The 22,692-nt window shown below is 38.7% G+C and overlaps 1 protein-coding gene across 10 annotated transcripts in view; it reads right to left on the bottom strand.

Moving 5' to 3' along the window:
* Window positions 1-1,175: 1,175 nt before the first annotated feature.
* Window positions 1,176-22,692, bottom strand: part of PCNX1 (pecanex homolog 1 (Drosophila)) — a 125,095-nt gene continuing 103,578 nt past the window's right edge. For 9 of the 10 annotated variants that reach the window (XM_015562023.1, XM_015562020.1, XM_015562025.1 and 6 more), the window contains 9 exons: window positions 20,836-21,066; window positions 17,692-17,792; window positions 16,825-16,975; window positions 12,412-12,642; window positions 11,281-11,555; window positions 9,696-9,901; window positions 7,679-8,124; window positions 6,730-6,870; window positions 1,176-6,531 (listed from right to left, as the gene is read on the bottom strand). In XM_015562023.1, coding sequence (XP_015417509.1) covers window positions 6,391-6,531; window positions 6,730-6,870; window positions 7,679-8,124; window positions 9,696-9,901; window positions 11,281-11,555; window positions 12,412-12,642; window positions 16,825-16,975; window positions 17,692-17,792; window positions 20,836-21,066 — 1,923 coding nt within the window. In that variant the 3' untranslated portion in view covers window positions 1,176-6,390. The remainder of the gene's footprint in view (window positions 6,532-6,729; window positions 6,871-7,678; window positions 8,125-9,695; window positions 9,902-11,280; window positions 11,556-12,411; window positions 12,643-16,824; window positions 16,976-17,691; window positions 17,793-20,835; window positions 21,067-22,692) is intronic. The other variant, XM_015562022.1, reaches the window with a different exon arrangement.

Genomic DNA, 22,692 nt, shown 5'->3' on the forward strand with positions numbered 1-22,692 from the left:
TCTCCCTACATGAATTCTACCTCTAAGGCCGCCTTACTCCATCTAAAACACACTTTGTGCAGCTGTAGCTACAAAATAATGCTGATGGAAATTCCATTATGAAAACAATACACCTTAAACTTGACTTGATCTTCCATGCTGTCTGGAAGAGCAGGGCTGAGTGAGGGTCTTGCATCTTCAGGCCAACGTTCCATTCCCGTCAGGCTTGCAGCGAGGCCATGAGCAGACGAGCCGGGCTGCCGTGGTGGTTATGCCGCACCATCTACGGGCGACACAGAAGCTGTCCTGTTTCAGGACTTGCCATTTCTTTGGCCTTCTCACCCGTGACCCCGGTTACCTACAGGTTTCCTTTCTGACTTGCTCCCCAGAGGGTGACATACAGGTTGACAAACAGGTATCAACTAGAGACACGTTGGAACTTGTGGGACGGGACAGTCTCTGGTTCCCAGAGGAAAAGATATTACCACAATGAAGCTACTTTTTGACACCTGTCCTCTGGCCCCATGTTTTCAAAGAAAAGGTCTACAGCCACACAAAATGAATCCTAAGCATGGGGACTGAATGGTTTTCAGTAATTAAACCACTTTATTTCTCTAAATACCCCTCCCAGCTCAAAAAGAAAAAACAGATACAGTTCACTTAGCTTTTTCCTGGAACACATTTCAGTGCTTAGGCTCTCAATGGAGATTGTGTTCCATTTACAACAAACTAAAAGGTTAAACTTGGTGCTGGAAAACGACCCTGCACTGGCTATCTGTGTGCTGTTACCACAGCGACACCACCCAGTGAGCCATACCTGATGTAGGAGAGTCAAGTAACTGCTGAAAAGAAAACATGGGAAAACCCATGGTGTTGTGACTGAAGAGGAAATGCTGATTTTTAAATAATAATGTGACTGCATTTTAATCAGATCCTGCAGGCATGCAGAGCATTGCTGAGATCGGTGTATCTTTCATTGGCTTACGGCTTTTAGCTGAGGAGTCTGGCCTATCTCTATGATACATTTTGAATTATGTACTTTTCTATTGTAAGATGAATTACCTGTTTATAGGCCAAATGTTTCAAATGATTATTTCAAATGATTCAGAACCAAGCACGTTTTTAAAATGTATTATGCAGAATTTAATATGGTACATGCTAATTTTTCTTAATTTGACAAAAATGGACAAAAGGCAAAATGGAAAAAGAAATTTATTTCCTCAGTGTTTTATCCACTGTCGATACTGTATTTTTGATGCAATATATTTGCAAAGAAAGAAAAATACAATCTCAGCTTTTATTTTCCATTTTAAACAACTGCAATATTTACAAACTGTTTAGAATAACAAACACTCACACACACACACACTCACACACACACGTGAGTACATTTCTCATCTCGGGTGTATGCTGGATGCTGGTAGGGGCAGTGAACCCTTCCGGAGCCATCAGACAGAGAGGCACTGCCTTCCTCACGTCTGCCTTCCCAGTAGCCTCTTCCTCTCCCTCAGCAGAGTGCACTACCAGGCTCGTATAGGGTTAAGGTAATCAGTTTTTACAATTATCTTTATTTAAACTACAAGCTTTTAAAAAGCATAAGCAGACATGATTCCGCCCCCATTTCTCTACTTTTGGTTGTAGAATCAAGCATCATAATTTAGAAAATCTCACAGACCCAAAATGCCACGAAACCCCAGTCATTCTCCACTGCTCCTCTGTCTTGAGTTCCAGGTTATCACCCCATCTGTGCTAGTAACACCCTATTCACCCCGACCACAACCTTAGATGACCTTTGTTCCTTAGCTTGGCTCCACTGAATCACAAACTGTCAGGTGCAGAGCTGAGGCCTAAGAAAGAAAGTATAATCCTATGTAATAGGCCAAGTCTTAGGACAGAGCGGTCACGAACCCTGCCATGACCAGCAGCTCTGGTTCCCCCAAGGGCGTTACGCTGCTTCTGTAAAGTGGCAGATAATGAAGGTCAGCTCATACACAGACTTACCTACTCTAATCCCAGAAAGAGTATGTGGCTGATAAGCAATTAAAAGAAATTCTTATCACACGTAAGTCTTTACAGATTATTTTGGTGAGGTGACTCAAAGCAGAAACCATACTTCCGTTTTTAAGCAAAATTAATACTCCATTCACATACCTGCCAGAACTATTTGTAAAATAAATTCCTTTTCAACCACAACTCTTACCTAAATATCTAACAAGTTAAAAATGAGGCCTAGATGTATATCAGCTATATTTTTTTAAAAAGAGAAACAAAGAGAAGCTGGTTTTCTAATACTTAAAAAATAACCCTCTCTACATATCCAATGTAATATTAAAATGTAGGGTGCACAAATACACAGTGATGGCTAATTTTCCTTCCTCCAGATCAATAGAACTTTCTACCTGACTGGAACAGAAAGCCCCCAGTCCAGTCGCAGTCTCCAAGCATCATCTCTGCCTTCACTGACATTCATTATTCTCCCCACACTTCTTGGAATTGAAGGCAAAGCCTCTAAATAAAAATTGATGTTTTATACCTCATGTGTGTCCAGGAAAAGTGATTTTATATTATCACATTACACTATAAAAAAACAACAAAAACTAAGAATGAATAGTGAGGACTTAAAAATAATGGGAGGGGCCTCTGTCCCTACTCATGAAAATGAGCACAAAGCACGTCCAACTGGGCTGCAGTTTATCGTTCAGCGGCTAGTAAACACAAACTCGGGGAATTCTCACTCCGATCACTGTTACCTTCTTCTCAAGCCACATACTGAGGAGGAAGGGTTTTGAAAGTTAACTAGAAGAAAAAGGTAATTTTAGGCTCTGGGCAAATCATAAAGACCCCGTTCTGGATGCACGACTCAATGCAGCCATCCACCAAATGAAGATTTCTCAGAGGCAGAGGAGCTGCCCAGAATTTATTGAGGATAAGTGAGCTACCCTTGCTTAGATCTGCGGCTGTTCTTTGTATTTTGATACAAAATGTAGAAGTAAACCAACCCAGACAGGGAGTTCACATCTTCTTAATGAGATGTAGTTTCCTACGTAAAAACTTGTATTTTCATGGCCGGACACTTAGTACAGAGGAATTTTCCTTATCTCAAAACAGAAACACTGTCTCACTACTTCTGTTTCAAAGATTATCTCAGATATACTTGAAATACCTTTAAAAATACTTCAAACTTAACGGAAGTTAACCTTCCAGTAATGGAAACTCAAAGCAGAACATTGATGAAGGTTGTTCACTAATTTCCTGAAAGGTAGCTAATCTCCTTTTACCATAAAAATATATAGTCTTACCACCTACTCTCCCATGCCCCTTAAACATATTAATCTAGGCTCTTTAAAAAAAAAATTGGTTCTTTAGAAATAAGTGAACATTTAAAGTCTTATCAAGTATTGAAAATGGAGTAAAAAGAGGGCTCACACCAATTTATAAGCTGAAAGATTAACTAAAAGCTAAAATTAGCTTTTATGAGCGATAAAATTAGTTTTACCTCTGAGTGAGAGGAAACAAGAAGAGAAGCTAATAGTATATATAGTCCAGGATTCTTTTTCAAAGGGGGGGAAAAAATCAAACAACAACAAAAGGCAATAATGAAACTCTATTTAAAGGAAATAAATAAAATACTAGTGTTTTAATTTCATATTTTTACTTTCAATTTATGGAACTCTGAAAGTTTTGCATCTGTGAAGTAAAGACACTAATTATCGCTGCTGGTCTTACACATTAATAAAAACGGGAAGCAGGGAATCGAAATGGCTCACTATTCTGAGGGGTGGGGGTAGAATAAGACATGTCTGATCAATTTAACGCAAGTATTTATATTCCTATTTCATAATTATTGTTAAGGAAGAAATATTTCTTCAATTATCACCTTTCCCCTAATGCAGTTATTAGAAAAGTACTATACCTTGTAAAAGACTACCCATTTTAGGATTAAAAATAAGAACAGGGTTCCTGATTCATAAAACCTCACTAAAGGACTATCTGATAACAAAATTCAACTTGTTTTGAGGAAAATATCCACTAGCTGCTACCCCAAATCAAGACGCAATGAATGTGTTCCATATAAAATTTAGTCTGGCATTTGAAATCTGACTTTTAGGAGTGTGTTTAACAATTGGGGGTAGGAGATAGGGGCTAGGAATAAAAGTAATTCTAGCCATTCTGACTAAATCATCTGAAATTCAGATTTTTTGTGTGTGCATGTAGGAAAGTGAATTATTTCCCATTTAATACTAAATATTAGTATTTAGTAGCATTTAATACTTATCTTCTCACTGAGGTAACGACCATAGAAAGATCACATTTATTTCAGAAAGGGGACAGGCAAAGGGGAGCAAAATTCCTGTGAGAAGATTTTAAATAAATATACATAGATAAGCATATATATTTTCAGAAAAAACAAAAAGAAAAAAAAAAGCCTGAACTTTAATGGCATACTACAGAACTGCCAAAAAAAAGAGGCAAATACAGAATACAGTGACAGTATCAGGGAAACACATTTTGATTGGTCAATTTAGAAAGGGTACCTTTGTGCAAAGGTTTAGAAAATCATTGACAAATGTTTTTAAACAGTAAATTTTACAAAGTGTGAAGTCTGGAAATGTTAACACAAGGCACACTGGGTCCTGAATAACCACAAGAATGTTAAATTAGTAAAAGGAAAGAGAAATAGATTTTAAGTGGAAATGCAGTAAGAAGCATTTATTTATTTCCTTCCTTAGTTTTCATTCCTTCTACTGAAGTGTTATGCTACACTGTAAGATCTATATTACAGTTAGTAGGAAAAACAGCTTCTCTCTCCTGTCACCTCATAAAAAGGAGACTTTAAACCCACGATGCCCAATACAGTAGCCACTTGGCACAGTGTCTAGTGAGTACTTGAAATGGGCTAGCGCCACAGGCTGAAACTGTAATACTTTGAGTATAGTAGATTACACAGAACGCTTGATGATGATTAATTTCACCTCCTCTGACTGTCCATTCAGGCGGTAGAAAGACAGCCTCTCTTAAACGCTCAGAAGAAATGTAGTCTTCCTTTTCACTTAACAAGGGAAAATTTTCAGAAGGATTTAAAAAATGCCAACAGTTGACAAATCTAAATTGCAGTTCCCACCCAGCCCAATTGTAAATCATATAAATTTCCCTGAATACATGCATTTAAAAAAATAAAATTTATGTTATGAGACAACATATGAATTAAGTCAATTTACAGTTATAAATATTTCAAATTACAGCTAAACACTATAAATTATAGGAAACAAAATTCAAGTAATAGAAAAAGGAGAGCAAAATTAAAGAAGTTATTAAAGAGGGATATAACAATAAGGACTGCACCGTTTGGATAATTTTGTTTGAAAAAACTTTACTTGATTAACTGAACTGCATGTAAATAACTTCAAGAGCTAAGAACTCTTAAAATAAAAGGCAATCAATGCTCTCTTTAAATTCCTGGACACTCATCTTTTCCTTTGAAAAGCACAAGTGCTTTCTTCCCAGGACTGGCCCCGAGAGTGTGCCGATGGAGAGCAGCAGGGAGCTGGGGCCCACCGCTGGAGCTCACCCACGATGCGGACTCGGGAGCTGGCAGAGTGCGCAGGACTGGCTCCGGGAAATGTCAATCATGATGCAATTCTCTCTTGAGATTTAGTATTCATTTTAAAGACAGCCTCCAATGTACTTGCATCAAGCACAGACTATTAACAGAAAAATGGGCAGCATAGTTCCTGATACGTATGTTTATAAGGGAGGGGGAGGGGTTAATTCCAAAGTCAATTTAAATAATGGTATTTTATTTTTATATATAAATAAATGTTCTGAAAAATCTCAGACTTTAGTGCATTGTTGTAAAAAATTAGTGCAGTTTTTCTTCATTAAAGTTTTTAGCGCTCAAGGAATAAGATAAATATGTCTGTTCATAGTCTCTCACTGTACAATAAGCCTTTATACTGCTCTACGTCCAAATGAAGGTTTCTACATGGATCTGTTTTTAAAAATCAAAGTAAATGGATTTCATGTTCTATGACAAAACATGGCAATTATTTTTGGCAAAGAAATGACAAAATATAAGATCGGCAAAGTTTAGAAATTAAGAGTTTGTTGATTTAAAGCATAGGCAATGAATATGAAAAAACTCTTAAAGGATGTATTTTAACAGAACTTGATCCTTCATGCAAAATGTTTTCTCAGCAGCTAACTTAAAAAAATATTTCAGCTTTATTTGGGGATGAAGACAGTGACCAGAGTCAAGGCGAAGGCGTAGGAGAGGCGCTTAGCCAAGCCCACTCTGTTGAAGTCTCTCCTTTTGGGATGGAAAGATCCCTGTAGGCGTCCTCTGCTCTCGCCTTTCTTTCTCCAACGTCTCGGAATTGACAGGGGCAAGAAACGTAGTTACAAAACACTGGCTCACACTTCAGCCCCAAGTTCAAGCACCCCGGTTTCCACCACAGTCACGTACTTATCGTCGATCTGGACCAGAAGTACTGTCTTGTCGATGTGGGACCTAGTACCTGGGTCTCTGCTGCAAGGCACCCATCGGTGAATCACCTAGTGGTTCAGATGAAACAAGACGTTAGTGGCAGGACCCTGAACATGCTCACGAGCTCTTGCCTTCACTTAAGACTAGAGGTAGCAATTCTATGAGATAATTAAAGATAAGGATGTAAGTCAACTAAAAACATGCATACAAATCAGCCAGGCTACAAAAAAGTCAGAGCAGGCAGCCAGCTTCATAAGAAAACTTACATGGCCTTCCATACCCTCCTGAGGACTCCAGTCTTTCCAGCTGTTTCTCCCAGCTTTTAACCGAATACCCTCATCAGGCCACTGCAGCTCTTTCCTTTTTGACAGGTTGATCCCATCCAGAATTTGACTGGGATCCACAATCTATATTGTAAATAAATATAGATCATTTCCAATTAATTTCTCTTGAAGATGAAAAATTATATAATTCCAAACAAAATTTCACAGGACTCTTTGTGTCTCAAGTTCTCTACTGCCTATCATATATAATAAAAGCCTAGTATGCTAAGTGTCTGGCCAAAGGGTCGGCTGTTCAACTATTCAAAGCGTAATATGCTAATAATATGCTAAGGCTGCTCAACCGCTCGCTATGATGTGCACTGACCACCAGGGGGCAAACGCTCCAACCAGTAGGTTAGCTTGTTGCTGGGGTTCGGCTGATTGGCACCGAGCGAGAGAGGCCAGACATGCCTTGGAGCCCTCCCACGGTCCCTCCCCAGCTGGCCAACCTCCCGCATCCCTCCCCGGCCCTGAATGTGCACCAGTGGGGTCCCTCAGGCTGGCCTGTGCTCTCTTGCAATCTGGGACCCCTCGGGGGATGTTGGAGAGCCAGTTTTGGCCCAATCCCGCAGGTCAGGCCCAGGGACCCCACGGGTGCATGAATTTGTGCACTGGGCCTCTAGTAATGAAATAAAAAACAATCTAAAGAGCCACCTCCCAAATTCCTTTCAGTCTACTGTTAGACCTTCTGCAATGGCCACACAACCGCAGCTGGGAGGGAACACATCACCACTGAAGAACTGCTTGCTTTTAGTTACACACTGCCAGAAATGTTCTAGTCTTCAGACTAAGTAATATAAGACTGTTTTCACCACAGTCCTTCACGCAACAAACAGGAAATAAAAACAAATGCATAAGAGAAACAGTGCACGAAGAACCTGGGCTTACTCACTTGGACTCTGTAAATCACCTCCCCCTTTTTGGCGTGTGCATTATTGGCAGGGCTTAAGGTGTTGCCTGGCGGTGCATCAGGAGCACTACTGCTCTGACCCCCGTCTGTCCCAAGGAAGCCCACGAGAGTGTGATGCTTGCAGGCCGGGATGCTTTGGCTGGAGCTGCTGGAAGAGGGCAGACCATGGTGCACACAGGCCATGCCGCTCTGACTGGAGGGTTCCATCTGGTTCACCATGGAGAGGCGGGACTGGATGGAGGACGGTAAGTTTCGAAGCGATATCTGACTGGTAGAGGAACGCCGACAAGGCACAAATCCTGTGGTGGACATCCGGAGGGACGAATGCCGGCTGCTGTAGCAGTAGGAAGACTGGCTGGCTACGGAGGCCCGTGCTGGGGACTGTCTGACCAGGCCTGACTGCACCGAGTGAGTGCTGTGGCTAGTGCCTAGGGGACAAACAATAGCACTCATTCTAAGTGGAATGAGTCAAACAGTTTTTTTTGTTTTTGTTTTTGTAGATTCTAAGGCTTTGTCCCTTAAGCAATTACTTGAATTTAACATTTATTCCTAAAAAATCAAAATTGTTAAAAATAAATATCTGAGATCTGTTTTCTTGTATGGTTTTTATAACATGAATTTGCTGAAGCATTTTAAAATTCAAATTTTGAGGCAAAAGAAAGACGACCAAATAATTTATAGTAAATATCAGGATTTAAGGTTGGAATAAATCCTGTAAGTTTCACAGATACATTTTAGAACAGTGGTCCATGGACCACTGGAGGTCCGTGAGGTCTGAAAGGTTGGCGACCACTGTTTTAGAATAACAAGAATTCTTCTTTAATCAGAAATGAGATATCTCATGGAAATATTAGTAAGGATCTACTACGTGGCAAGCTCTAGAACTATTTCTCAAAGTATTGTATTAATATCCTCACAATCTATTCCAATGACAAGCTGCACTGCCTATCAATAACACTATAATCTTCACAGATATTAAGGGATTACTTATAACTTTGAATTATCAGTGATACTTAATAGTTTTTTCTGTGTTCTGTTTCAAATGAATTAATATGATTCTTCAGATCTGTCCTTTTCCTGGCTCATAGTGATGTGAAGATTATTAGAAAAAATTATAGCACAGCAGTGTGGCTCAATGGTTGAGCATCAACCTATGAACCAAAAGGTCACGGTTCGATCCCCACTCAGGGCACATGCCTGGATTGCGGGCTTGATCCCCAGTGTGGGGCGTGCTGGAGGCAGCTGATTGATGATTCTCTCTCATCACTGATCTATGTTTCTCTCTCTCTCTTCTTTCCTCTCTCTGAAATCAAAAGCATACTAAAAAATATTTATTAATGATATTGAAAAAACAGCAATAGGCACTTTTTATCTGAAAATTAAAAAGTAACCAATGTAAGAGAAAGGTACATTTAAATTAAAGGAAGAAATTAAAGACCACCCTCTCTCCTGTCCCTCTGAGCACACTGGGAACAGAGGTGAGATCTGGTAACACTCAAAACTGGTGGAAAGTTTACCAGATGGGCATTCCTATGCATGACTGGTAAGAATACACAATTGGTTAAAATGAACTTTATGGAAAGATTTTCAACATGATATATTGTGAGTCTTAAATATTCTCATAAACTTTGATTTAGTGATTCCATTTTCAAAGTTTCCAGCCTACAAAAATAGTATGTGATTACGAAGATTTATATAAAGATCATTACAACATTCAGAAGAAACCAAATCATTGTCCAATAGGAGAGAAGTTGAATTATGTTAATTAAATATTATTAGCCTTTAAAAAGGATGCTTTCAAGGAAATATTTCAAATAATATCTACTTATATACATAAAACGATTATTATAAACAAATAGGATAATGTCCAACTGTGAATCAAATAAAATGTTCTACTTATATATTCCCAAGTAGATAATATGTCGTCCTCTTTATCCATGTATACTGAGCCCCACAACTAAGAGGGTAACATTGTTCACATAATTTTGTTGTACGTTACCGAGCGTTGGAGGGTAAGCCGTGACGGGCGGATGGAGTCCTGCTCCAGATCCCCGGCCTGGGTTTCCGATGCTTCCTTGGGACACAGTGCTGTGGGGGTCACTGGCAGTTGGTGCATTGTTGCTAATGCAAGAAGTTCCCCCTCCAGTATCGGAATCTTCAATATTGCCACCACTGTTACATCCAGCCCCACAACCTTTCCTCAACCTAGGAACAAACACCAGAGTGGGAAGCATTATCCCAAGACCACTTCTAGGCAGGTACTTTATTCTTTTTTAGCTATTCTGAATGCTTAAGGCTACTAATGGTCACATTTGAAAGTCTTTATGGTGTAATCAATATTAGGAACAAAAAGTCTGTTATGTTTTCATATTCTCTTGTATTCACTGCATTGATACTTCCCAACTGGCTCACTGTTCTACACGCTATCATCTTTCTGCACTACAGGCAGAACTGCACAGAATAGTTGTGACATTAAGATCACAGCTGGAAACAGAATTCTTGCCAGTGTCTACTCAGTGCCTCTGAAGTCTGCAACACCTGAAACCTCATGTATTCAAATGAAACCTAACTTATGCTGCAGTACAACACCTGAGGGAGCTGCTGTAACGATTCCTCCTTCTTTCATTTGTCTATTTTTTATGTATAACATGGACCAACTGTCCTGGTTTGCCCACAACTGTCTTGGTTTAAGCACTAAAAATCCTGCATTTATGAAAAAGTTATCATAAATAACTGGGAAACCCCACAGTCCCAGGCAAACAACACATATTTTTTGAAAAAAAATTTTTTTTCTTTGACACTACCCTGGCTTGTGTTCTTCCTTCTGTGTAGACAGGGACTGATGTTAAAATGGTGAAACCTTAATGTTGGGTATTTCTAGAAGAATTTAAAAACACCTACTTGAGAGTTTATTGCTCTAATCCCAGATCCTGCTTTTCTTAAGCTCTGATTTAAGGATCCGAACAACTCTTAAGAAATTAAAAATAATATCATGTGATTTTTTTTCTTCACTTGTCATCACATTATGACGTTCCTACACCATACACCACAGTTTACTAGACAAAATGCAGAGAAAAACATCGCATGCATTCTTGAAGACAGACTACAGATTTGAGCTTGGAGTGATGATGACTGGGTTGGGAAAATAGTAGTATCTCTGAACTGTACAACCAGGAGTTTCTGCATGAACTGTGCTCCCCCTACTGCTGGAACGGAATACAATAGATAGAAGAAAGCATTCAATTTGCACAAGTTCCTCATGCTTTTCTATAATTTGTCCTGTTTGTTGACCCACACATTCTAATAGCAGCAATATGCTGCGAACAGGTCAAAAACATTGAACAAAGGAAACTATTCAAAATTGTACTAAATGGTAAAGCAGTGGTTTATCACCAGAGGTGCACATCAGATTTACCTAATAAGAGCCTGAAGATATATATGCTCAGACTCTGCTTCCTGAAGTTCAGATATGATAGATTTATATTGTGCTGTGGCACCTGCATTTTCCCTTCAAACTTTTCAGGTGACACTAATGCACACTGTCCAGCTCGAAGGTCAGGACACACCACCACCCAGCCGCTCACCTGTGCCAGGTTGACACTATGAAGTTTCTGATGTTTCCCAAACTGATAGGTCCCCCAAGAATTCCTTTAAGCTGTTCGTGGCTGTCAGAGTAAGAAGTTGTCAGGGGTGAGACAAAGATCGGGTAGCCAATAGGTTGATCACAAGATGAGTTTATCATGTTTCTCAGAGCCTGCTTTGCATTTTGGATGCTACCTCTCTCGGGGTTACGGTTCCGTAGAAATACAAGCTCCTGCTGTTGCCCCGCCCAAAGACCTCGGACACATTCCTTATTCACCTGAAAACCAGATCACATGGGAATTAGGTCATGGGGCCAAGAATGAAATTCATACAAACAGAAGCGCAGAAATGGGAGGGATACAAAAGACATGATGACCAACTGTGAAAGGCAGGAAATAGGTCACATCTGCATAGGAGTTAACCATTTTCCATTGTCATGCACAGGCTGGTACACAGTAAGCACAGAGGACTTCTGCTCTGTCTTTTAAAAATACCAAGTAAACTGTAGCCCATTTCATTTTCCAAATCAGTGAAGCACTGAATTTTGTAAATGAGATATTTTTTTATAGAAATCAGAGGTAACAATATTTTTAGTTTAAAGGATGTTTGTGACTTTGGGGCTTGATTAAATGAAGTAGTGAAAAAAATAACCTTAATAAATTATCAAAATAAAATTTCAGAGATTAAGCCTCTTAAAGTCCTAAGACGTTTCAAAAACATACGAACAAACAAAAAACCCCAACAAGAACAAGCAAAGCCTAAGGAAATGTTAAAGTGAACCACTGACTGGCCAGTACAAGCTACAGAACTATTTTGCAACCTAGCAATCCCATCATATTAGCAATATGGAGGTGATGTTTAAGAGATTCTGCCCAAATAGCAAATGAAATAGATTTAAAAACTACCAAAACAGAAATAAGCAAAAATGTTAAGGCTTTATAGCGCTTGAGAAAATGTAAGAGGACAGACTAAATTATTGACAAAATTAATAAAATTAAGTGCTTATAAACAATAAATGCTAATGAAATATGGTCATTTTTTTCTCCAAGAGTTTCAACTACTTTTTAAAAGTTTGAATAAGGTTATCTAAGTTGCAATTTTTTCAGATGCAAATTAATGCCTCAAAAACTTACTTTAATGACCCTGAAGCTCAGATAGCGTCTGTTGAGCATGATGACTTTATACTCGTTGGTGCCATCATCCATGACATGCCGCAGGGCAAGCAAGGAGGGGGAGTTGGCGAGGACGGCACTCCGCCATGCAGGGTCACCTTCGTGGGCTATTACAAGGTTTTTCTCATGAGATACAATGGCTTCATAGAGCACTGTGGGGTCATCGTACTCATCTGAGGAAGTGAAATGATCCTATACACAGGAATAAAATTTTTTTCTTTTTTTAGGAAAAGAAGAGAATGACTTGCAGGATGATATAAAAACTTCTATCGTTACTAAATCAATTACTAAATAAAAATTTCACATTAGCACACATTAATATTATTAGACATAAAATGTATGAAAAATACTCTAAAAATTTAAGGCCTGGTATTACCAGGTAAACCTAGAAAGCAGCTAAACCACTTTGAGCCTCAGTTTTGATATTTGTGAGTGCCAGCATTATCTGCAAACCAACTTGGCAAGGTTGTTGCAAGAGTGAGATGAAATAGTGCATTGGGGGACTTTTTACATTATGAAGCATTATTCACACGCACAGCGAATGCTCTTATTATTCCATGTAGGCTAGCCCTCAGGCTTGGATGTGCAATCTTGGGGATACTGCCTTCTTGCTCCCCATCACCTCCCCTTCAAACAGCACACACTTGAGTGAAAATTTATCAGCCTCTCAATTACAAATGTGAAGGCAGCCGATGTAATACTTGCATTTCCTTAATAACACACCATTTCAGACATTCAGATTTGTGTTATAGTTAGTTAATTTACAGGTTTCTGAATGAGAGATACATTTCATATACTCCTTTGTTTCCTCCTTGCTACCTGCAATGGAATCTTGCACATGATAATATTAAATGCCTATTTATCAAATGAATGAATAGTTATTAGGTGAAGAGGTTGTTCAGGGAAGACTCCACTAGTTCCTCCAGGACTAGGAGCCTTCATCTGTTGTAAAGCTCACAACTATGACCCATATCTCAATGAGTGAGAGGCAGGATAACATGGGTTTTAGAATCATCCTAGAGACGTGGCTCTATGTGAAAAGTGCCTGGTTAGTAAGAAACACAATTTTAGAGATTGCTTAATGTAGTTTTAGCTAGCTAACAGATGATCCTTTAACAGAAATATATATATATATATATGAAAAAATCAATTTGAGTAAGGAAAACAAAGAAAATATATAAAAATTGGAAAATATTTGTTTAGCTAAAATTTAGAGGATAGGATTGCATTGAGGAATTTACAAAAGGAGTAGTATTGCAGTAATGAGCTATATTTTTAGCTCTCTGCGAACAAAATTGTTTTTTAAAGTCAAGACTGAGGTATGATTTACATACAATGAATGCCCCCACTCTAAAGGTAGTTAGCTGCCCTTTGACAAATATGCACACCCATGTAACCACTGCTAAGCCTAGCTAAGTCTAGATGTAGAACATTTCCATCACCCCAAAAGGTTCCTTCCTGCCTTTTGGCATTCAATCTCTATATCCCAAGCAACCACTGATCTGCTTTCTGAATCTACAGATTCATTTTGCCTGTTTTAAATTTTATATAAATGAAACCATACAATATGGACTCTTCATGTCTGACTTCTCTTGCTCTGCATAATGTGTGAGATTCATTCATGTTGTGGTGTCTCACAATAGTTTATTTTTTTGTAGTGTTAAGTAAACTTATTCTATCATGTGGCTATCCCATAATTTGTATGTTCATCCACTGACCGACATCTGAGTTGTTTCCAGTTCTGAGCTATTATGAGTAAAGCTGCTATGCACATTTGATTTGTGTGGACATCTACTTTTATTTTCCTGGGTAAATATCTAGGAGTAAAATTGCTGGGTCATATGGCAAGTATGCACTAATCCTTTCTTTTAATATATAAACCTATTGTCCACTTTTGTGGATTTTTGTGAGTATATAACATATGAACTTTGGGGATTACCAGTATTGATTTACGCATGTATCTTTTCCTGCCCAAGAGTCCCTCATGGACAATGCAATGCGTGACTAAAAGTGATGGTCAATAAATGGGCGTTATTTGTTCCTTTATAGGTCGATCTCTGTCTTCCTCAAAGGCATACAGAATTACAAAACTCATCCAGGTTGCACCTGCATTCTCTATGGCCTGCCCAGCCCTCATGGCTCCCGGCTGATTCCCCTGTCTCACCCTCCCTGTTTGTCACTGCTGTTGTCAGTCAAGCTAATGGTGAGAGGGTGCTATTCCCAAGTGTGAGCCTGATCATAACGCAGAGAAGCTCTGTTACAGGCAACAGTGCCTCAACCAGAGCGACATGGAGGGTACAGACTCCGAAGCAACAGGCAAGAGCACTCTGGCACAGACTAGAGGCAGTGACCCAGGCATCAGAGGCTCTGGACCCTCTGCCTTGGCGTCTTCTCTGTCAGCGAGGTGACACCTTCATAATGTTTAGGATGAACTGAGATGCCTGTCAGGAACTGTGAGATAACTATGCTGTGTAAAGAGACGGTTCTTACATGGAGATAATTAATTGGTACCTTTTGAGAAACCTGATTTGAAAAACATTTTAGGGAGCATTTGAAATCTTGCTTCCCAGCATTGTAGTCAGTTTGGCTCAAATAAAATTTTATGCAGTAAAAATTTCTTACAGGCTTAGGCAATTCATAGGGCATCACAAGACAAAAGGAGAAATACCAGAGAAAAACAAAATAAATAAAAATTTTAAGTTATAGTTATTACCTTTATCTTTTACATACATTTAATTTTGTCTCAAACTCTAAAGCTAGTCTAAAGATAACTTTATTTGATCCCAAATATATATATTTCCCCATCATCCTCACAATAGAATTCCATTTTTCAGATATTTTTCAAATAATATATCCCTTATTAGAAATGCTCCTAAATCAACATGGGACATGAACTTCATTCCAGTACTTTAGACCACAGTAAAATCACTTGAAGAGTTATTCACCTTTCATTTGGGGGGAGGGGGGGATTCAATCAGCTATGAGCACAGCAAGATGCATTTTAATGAGTCTTATCATGTGGTCTCTATCATCAGATCTGAGTACCACTGTCAAGTGGAATGAACAAAGCAGCAAGTGCCAGTACAGCAAGTCCTCGAATGGCGTGGTTTCATTATAATGTTGAGGATCCCGGCCAGGGCCGCTGTCTGTAGAGTGTGCACATCCTCCCCACGTCTGCATGGTTTTCTCCAGGTACTCCAGTTTCCTCCCACTTCCTAAAGCTGTGCATGTGAGGTGAACTGGCGTGTCTCCACTGTCCCCATCTAAGTGGGCATGGGTGTGGCTGTGTGTGGGTGCTGTAATTTAATGTCCAGGGTGGGTGCCTGCCTTGACCCTGAGCTTCTGGGAGAGGCTCCAGCCACCTGCGACCCTGAAATGGAATACTCAGGCTGGAAAATAACTACCTTACTTGTTTTTATTCATCTTTCTTAAATACTAGAGGCCTGATGCATGAAATTCGTGCAAGAGTAGGCCTTCCTTGCCCCAGCTGCCGGCACCGGCTTCCCCCCGGCACCAGGGACCCGGCCTTCCCTTGCAGTCCGGCTTTGTCCAGAATGTCGTCTGGAAGGATATCCAGAAGGACGTCAGGTCTAATTAGCATATTATGCTTTTATTATTATAGATATGTAATAGTTCACATTTACTTCAATGTTTAATACTAGAAGTGTTTTGAATCTTTACTTAGATGTTTGGTGATGTTTCGGTGACCAGAAATGTGCCATAGGAACTGTTGTTTATAACAATTAGCCTGTGGGAAAACTAGTTTTGTCATGTCATTTCACTTAATGTTGCAGTTTCCAAGAATCTATTGACAACATTAAGTGAGGCCTTATTGTACTTAATTTCAAAATATATTCTCAAAGTGATCCAGGACAATATGTATTGTGAGGCCTCATTTTAATTTTCTTACCCTCCTAGGATTAAACTAGGGCTAAATCTTTCCTAACCATCTATTATTCTATATAGCTAACTGAAACTCACAGTTCAGTAACAGCAGCACTGAGGAGACTTCTGAGATGCTGCTGCACTGCACTGAGAGTCACCTCACCATCACACGGAAGAGCTATGCATTATAACCACATGACGTCAAAGCAAGTATCACAGGGCCAAAGGCTTGTTTCCAGTTTGTCACTCACTGCTTGCACTTGTCCTAAAGCTAATGCCCAGATCAGTCAGCCTCTAACATTAATATTCAAATTTACTGGTAGAAACATAGGTTTGGGATTCTAAGATAGAGCATCTTGCCATGAATCATGTTTTTCTTTGTTTCAAATTAGAATATTTCTCAAAAGGTTCCTAAGAAATATAACTCGGAAGTCAAGTGAAGAAGCACAATTAACTAGTAGCAATGGATTAGGAATTTTCTCTTCTTACCTGATGAAGTTTAATGGACATACGGATTCCAGGGACTACTACTTTTCTTAGTAATTCCATGTCAGCGAAGATCCATTCGTCTCGAATTGAAGAAATACGGAAATCGCCCTTAAACAGGGCATGCAATCCATAGAGGAATGACTCTAAATTACTGTCAAGATTGGAGATAAAACATTTACATGTTTTGACAATGGTCTTCCGTTACATTTATTCTTACATCTGGTTGTGCATCACAATCATGAGAGAGTGTTTTAAAAAGAGATTTCAAGAACTAATGTCAGCACCCCTAAAGCAGAATTATGAGGAATAGGGCCTTTTTACCTGGGACTGCGGTTTATGAACCACTATAATAGAGTCCATGAAACAAAACAATAGGCAAAGAGTACATAAGTTAAAAGATAGTAAGGAAGGGCTAATGGAAAAGATGAAAATTTAAAATATATGGCACTTCTTAATTCTAATTCATTCGGATGCATATGTCAAGAAATACAGTTTATATTTAGAGTTCCAAAATCTAATGTACAACTATATTCAAAGTATAAATGCTCTGGCAGAAACTGCAGTGAAGGATAAAAAATTTTTTAAAAAAGGTAAATTGTTAGAAAAAGAGATGTTATGGGGTGATTATTTTTTAAATGTCTCAAATCTATTAAATTCTCACTATCAATAGTTGCCTACATATATGTCAATTTTAAAAGCCAGTTCTGTTAACCACTTAGAACTCAACTATATTCAGCAAAAAGATCTATATAACATCTGAAGAGACTTTTGCAATAAATTAGCATAGTACGTTTCCATGAAAGACGATTCCAGACTTAGATCATACAGCTTCCCACAATCCCTTCCTAAAAACAGAAATGCCATTACCTGGACATATGGTGGGATGCAGTCCCCAGAGCTCTTCGTCCCAGAACACAGAGTCCATAGCAAAGAGTCACCAGGGAGGAATCTTTGTCCACATCCAGTGGCTTAATAAAACAAACAACAACAAAAAAGAAACAAGACAGGGTGAAGGAGGCCCAAAGGCACAAAGCTCTAGTTGCGAAGTCAGTCAGTCACGGGGATTTAGTGTAGTGACTCCACGCAGCAATACCACATTGCATATGTGGAAGTTGTTAAGAGAGATCTTAAAAGTTCTCATCACAAGGAAAAAAAATTATAACTATGTGTGGTCACTGAAGTTAACTAGATTTATGATGGTGACCATTTTGCAATATATACAAATACAAAATAATTATGATGTACTCCTGAATGTCAATTATACCTCAAAAGAAAGAAAAACAAAGAATGTTAATAATCAAAAGGGCATATGTGTATTTATCAAATCAGAATATATCTATTTAATGAATCAGAGAGACTAAGAAACTCAACTAGTCTCTACCGCCTCAGGTAAGTTTTAATGAAAAGAAACAACAAAACACTATATGAGGAGGGTCTTTGAAATCTTTAAATGAAATCTAATACTTTATAATACCAGGATGTAAAAAAAAAAAAAGAACCAGGTATAAAGTACTTAGATGTTTAGCTAAGATCCTAATACTCTATAGAAGAACTCCGTTGCCATACAGAGTTGCAAAACTTTTTTTCCTCGTGGTAAGAACTCTAAGATCTACTCTAACAACTCAGGAGGGTACTGCCTCGGTAATGGGAGAAAATCAGCTCCAGACTAATGGCTAGTCCCTCCTAAGAAAGCTTAAAAGCAAGCTCAGAAAAGGTCCAACTGTCCCCAAAGAATTTAATTGTCACAGAGTTAAGGTCAAGAATATTTATAGGACTACAAAAATATTCAGCACCCATCAAGGTAAAATTCATAAAGTAAAATAAAAAAATGTCAGGCATGTGAAATAGCAGAAAAATATGACCCATAAAAGAATAACCAATTAATCACTCACTCAATCAAAATTGTCCCAAAATTGACACAAGATGTCAGAATTAGTTAATAAGGACATTGAAAATGTTATTGCAACTGTTCAAAAAGATAGAGGAATGACATCATGCTAAGTAGAAACATGATTTATACAAAAGACAAGTTAAACCTCAAGAGATACCAAAAATGCAATGTTTGAGATTTAAAAAAAAATGCTGCACGAGATTAACAGCATATTAAACAATGCAGAAGAAAAAATAAGTGATTTTAAAATATAGCAATAGAAACTTTGCAAAATTCAACAAAGAGATAAAAGAGACTGAAAAAGGCATCAGTGAGCTGTAGGACACCAGGCAGCCTAATATGAATATAATTGGAGTTTCAAAGAAGGGAAGAGGAGGACAGAAAAAAAATGTTTGAAAAAACAATGGCTGAAATATTCCCAAATCTGATGAAAACTATGTACTTAAGACTAAAGCAGGTACTACATCTAAAGACAGTGAGTGTGGACACCCAGACCACAGTAAAGATGCTAGTTGTCCAGGTGGCTCACTATGCTCTGAGATACAGAGTAATCTTGTACCTAGGTGGTTCAACTACACCAGACTTTGCTTGGAAAGCAATAGTGGTGGTAGGAATTAGCTTTTGGAACCACAGGCCTTGCTTGGTATTGTGATTGTGTTACATGGAGTCTAAATAGGGGAGCATCATAGCCATGAGGGCCATGAGACCTAGAAGGAAAGTTGCAGTTGATGAAGTCTATAGCTCACCTTATTTTTAGGATAAGACAAGTTATCCTGAAGTGTGATTAGGAACCAAATGAATTACAATCAACCAAAGTGAAACAAATTTTGGATCCTCAGCCTAGACCCGGGGTCGGCAAATTGCAACTCGTGAGCCACATGCGGCTGTTTGGCCCCTTGAGTGTGGCTCTTCCTGAGCCTTAGGAGTACCCTAATTAAGTTAATAACAATGTACCTACCTATATAGTTTAAGTTTAAAAAATTTGGCTCTCAAAAGAAATTTCAATCGTTGTACTGTTGATATTTGGCTCTGTTGACTAATAATAACTGCATAAATTAATAAGTGTAACACAAATAAACCTATTTTTCTTGTTCTGCTAAAGCAAAATATTTCCTGTTGCGCACATCAAACAAGTCGGTACAAGACTAATGACGTGGCAATTGGCTGCTAAAATATACGCTGCTGGTATTAGTGGAGAGAAATGGTGCGCCTGCGTGTAAGGCACGTAAGGGAAATGAATGCAACACGATAATAGTTATCAGTCATTAGCGAACGTTTTAGTTTGTTATTAATAATTATGTATAATAGGATATTGTAAAAATTAAGTTATGAAATTTTTATATTGGCTGGGCTGCAAAAATATTTGCATGCGACCCACGAGTTTGACATGCTTGGTCTATGTCAGGGGTGGGCAAACTTTTTGACTCAAGGGCCACAATGGGTTCTTAAACTGGACCGGAGGGCCGGAACAAAAGCATGGATGGAGTGTTTGTGTGAACTAATATAAATTCAAAGTAAACATCATTACATAAAAGGGTACGGTTTTTTTTTTTTTTTTAGTTTTATTCATTTCAAACAAGCCGGATCTGGCCCGCGGGCCATAGTTTGCCCACGGCTGGTCTAGGTGAACAGTCATATTGCCCACATTTCAAGTGTTTAACTATAGCCAGATGTGGTGGTTTAGTAACTACCACACTGGATCAGCACAGAACATTTCCATCATCACAGAAAATGCTATTAGACTGCACTGGTTTAGACTTTGAATTTGGTTTGCATTTGGGACAAAGATATTAAATTATTCTGGTGTGTGAGAGTGTCGTGTGTGAGGTGCTGCAAAATGTAGAATTTAAGAAGGAGCTGCCTATGACCTGTAACCTAATTTTGTGTATACGTATGTGCACATGCAGGACTGAGGCCAAGCTAATTAGAGGGTGAGATTATGACCCTGCAGGTGAAAGAACGAGGCAGAGTTGTCTTGGCAGAGTTGGTTAGTTTGGCCCAACCATACTGAACCAGACAGGTGAGAAATAGGAAGGCCTGGAAAAATTGACCTCATAATGAAAAGATAGTCTTCCCATCTTTAGAAAACCGGTTCAGAGTTATAAATGAAATGACTCTACCTTTGCCCTTCGAGAAGAGCAATACTCGATCCAGTTGAGGTAAATCACACAGAAACTCTCCCTGGATATGCCCGCCAGTCGATGGTCATAGTCTTCATCAATGTTGGGATTAAATGTCGGGTCCACATCCACATAATTTCGATCCGCGTACAGACGTAGTCCCTCCTGCATTGTCTCATTAGCTAGCCACTCTTCTAGCTTAGAAGAGGTTGTAACATAATAGATGATTCCCTAATGAGGAAAAGATAAAAGCAAAAATTTGAGCTAAATCACATTTGAGTTAATTTCAATCTTCAGTAAATAAATTCCAACTGTTTATATTGACAATACAACTCAAAAATATATTATTCTGGCTCAATATTATAAATATACATCTTAAGAATGCTATAGCAGTATGTACCTCAGGTCTCCCTGGATGAAAAAAACATTTAATTTAATACTTTTAAAATTACAACCCACAAATTCAGCAAGGCAACTTCAAAAATAATTCTAGTTTACTGATTTTGGGGCTTTTGAATTTAGAATCTTTTAAGAGAGGTGAAAAGCCTTTATTGTGGTGCATTGCTTTTGAAAATTTCCTCATAGAAAACTATTAAATCATCCTGTTATCCTAGCTGAAGTTATAGAAATATATCTAACTAGAGGCCCGATGCACGACATTCGTGCAAGGGGCTCGACCATCACAGCCCCAGTTTCGTCCGGAAGGTCACCTGGATGGTCGTTCGGCTGTCTGGTCTAATTAGCATATGACACTTTTATTATTACAGATGATAAAGCAATAGAAATATACATACTTAGAGACAGAAAATGCCACACACACACATGTAAAATTTGTAAAATCAATCTATCTTCCTGAGGCTGTGTTTAACAAAACATTAAATAGAAGACTCAAGGTTCACCCCAGTCAGCACAAGGAAGGTGGTATATACAGGTAACAACACAAAATATGAAAAATTCAGATAAGGGTCATTAAAATTTAGGACATATTTTCCTCCTGAAAATATTGGCTTTGCCTGCAAGCTCCCAAATCATAACCATGATGTACTTCTGCAAAATCTTCAGCAAAAACAAAACAGCAACAACAACAAAAACCCCTGTGTAGTACAGAACTAACCCTGCCCAAAGCGATTTGGGCTTTGCACTTGGGTCCTGGGAAGTAAGCTCTAAAAGAGTTTTTGTTCACCTGGAGGCTTAGAGCTTTGACCTCTAGAGGGGCTGGAGACTAAAGCTGGACATGTAGGTGCCCAATCACATTTAAGTGATTTCGCTCCAAAAAAAAACTCTCCACCCTGAGGCCCAGGTGAGCTTTCTGACTGACAACACTCTGTGAGTATTATCACACACCTGACAGGAGAAACAGGCATTGCTGGTGCAATTCCACTGGGAGAGGACAACTGGCAGCTCATGCCTTGGTATCTCTGGACTCTGCCCTATGTGCCTACTTGGCTGATTAATCTGTATCCTTCCGCCTTAATAAATCCTACCTGTGAGTATAATGGCTCTGCTGAGTTCTGTGAGTCCTTATAGCAAACTATTGAACCTGAGTGATCTTGGTGACCTCTCAAATCTTGCAATACTTTATTCAGCTTGTTGAAAGTAGTGCAAAGCAGTGGTTAACAGCAAGGGCTTAGGAGTCAGACAAGCCTAGATTTTAAATCCCTAACTTTACTTGCTAGTTAGAGATCTTTGGGCAAGTAAACTTCTAATTCTTAATTTGTTTATATATAAAACAGGGATGTAACATTACTTTAGAGCAGTGGTTGGCAAACTCATTAGTCAACAGATCCAGATATCAAAAGTACAACGATTGAAATTTCTTTTGAGAGCCAAATTTTTTAAACTTAAACTATATAGGTA

This window comes from Myotis davidii, unplaced genomic scaffold (genome assembly GCF_000327345.1).
Source record: "Myotis davidii unplaced genomic scaffold, ASM32734v1 scaffold17, whole genome shotgun sequence".
Classification (NCBI taxonomy): domain Eukaryota; kingdom Metazoa; phylum Chordata; class Mammalia; order Chiroptera; family Vespertilionidae; genus Myotis; species Myotis davidii.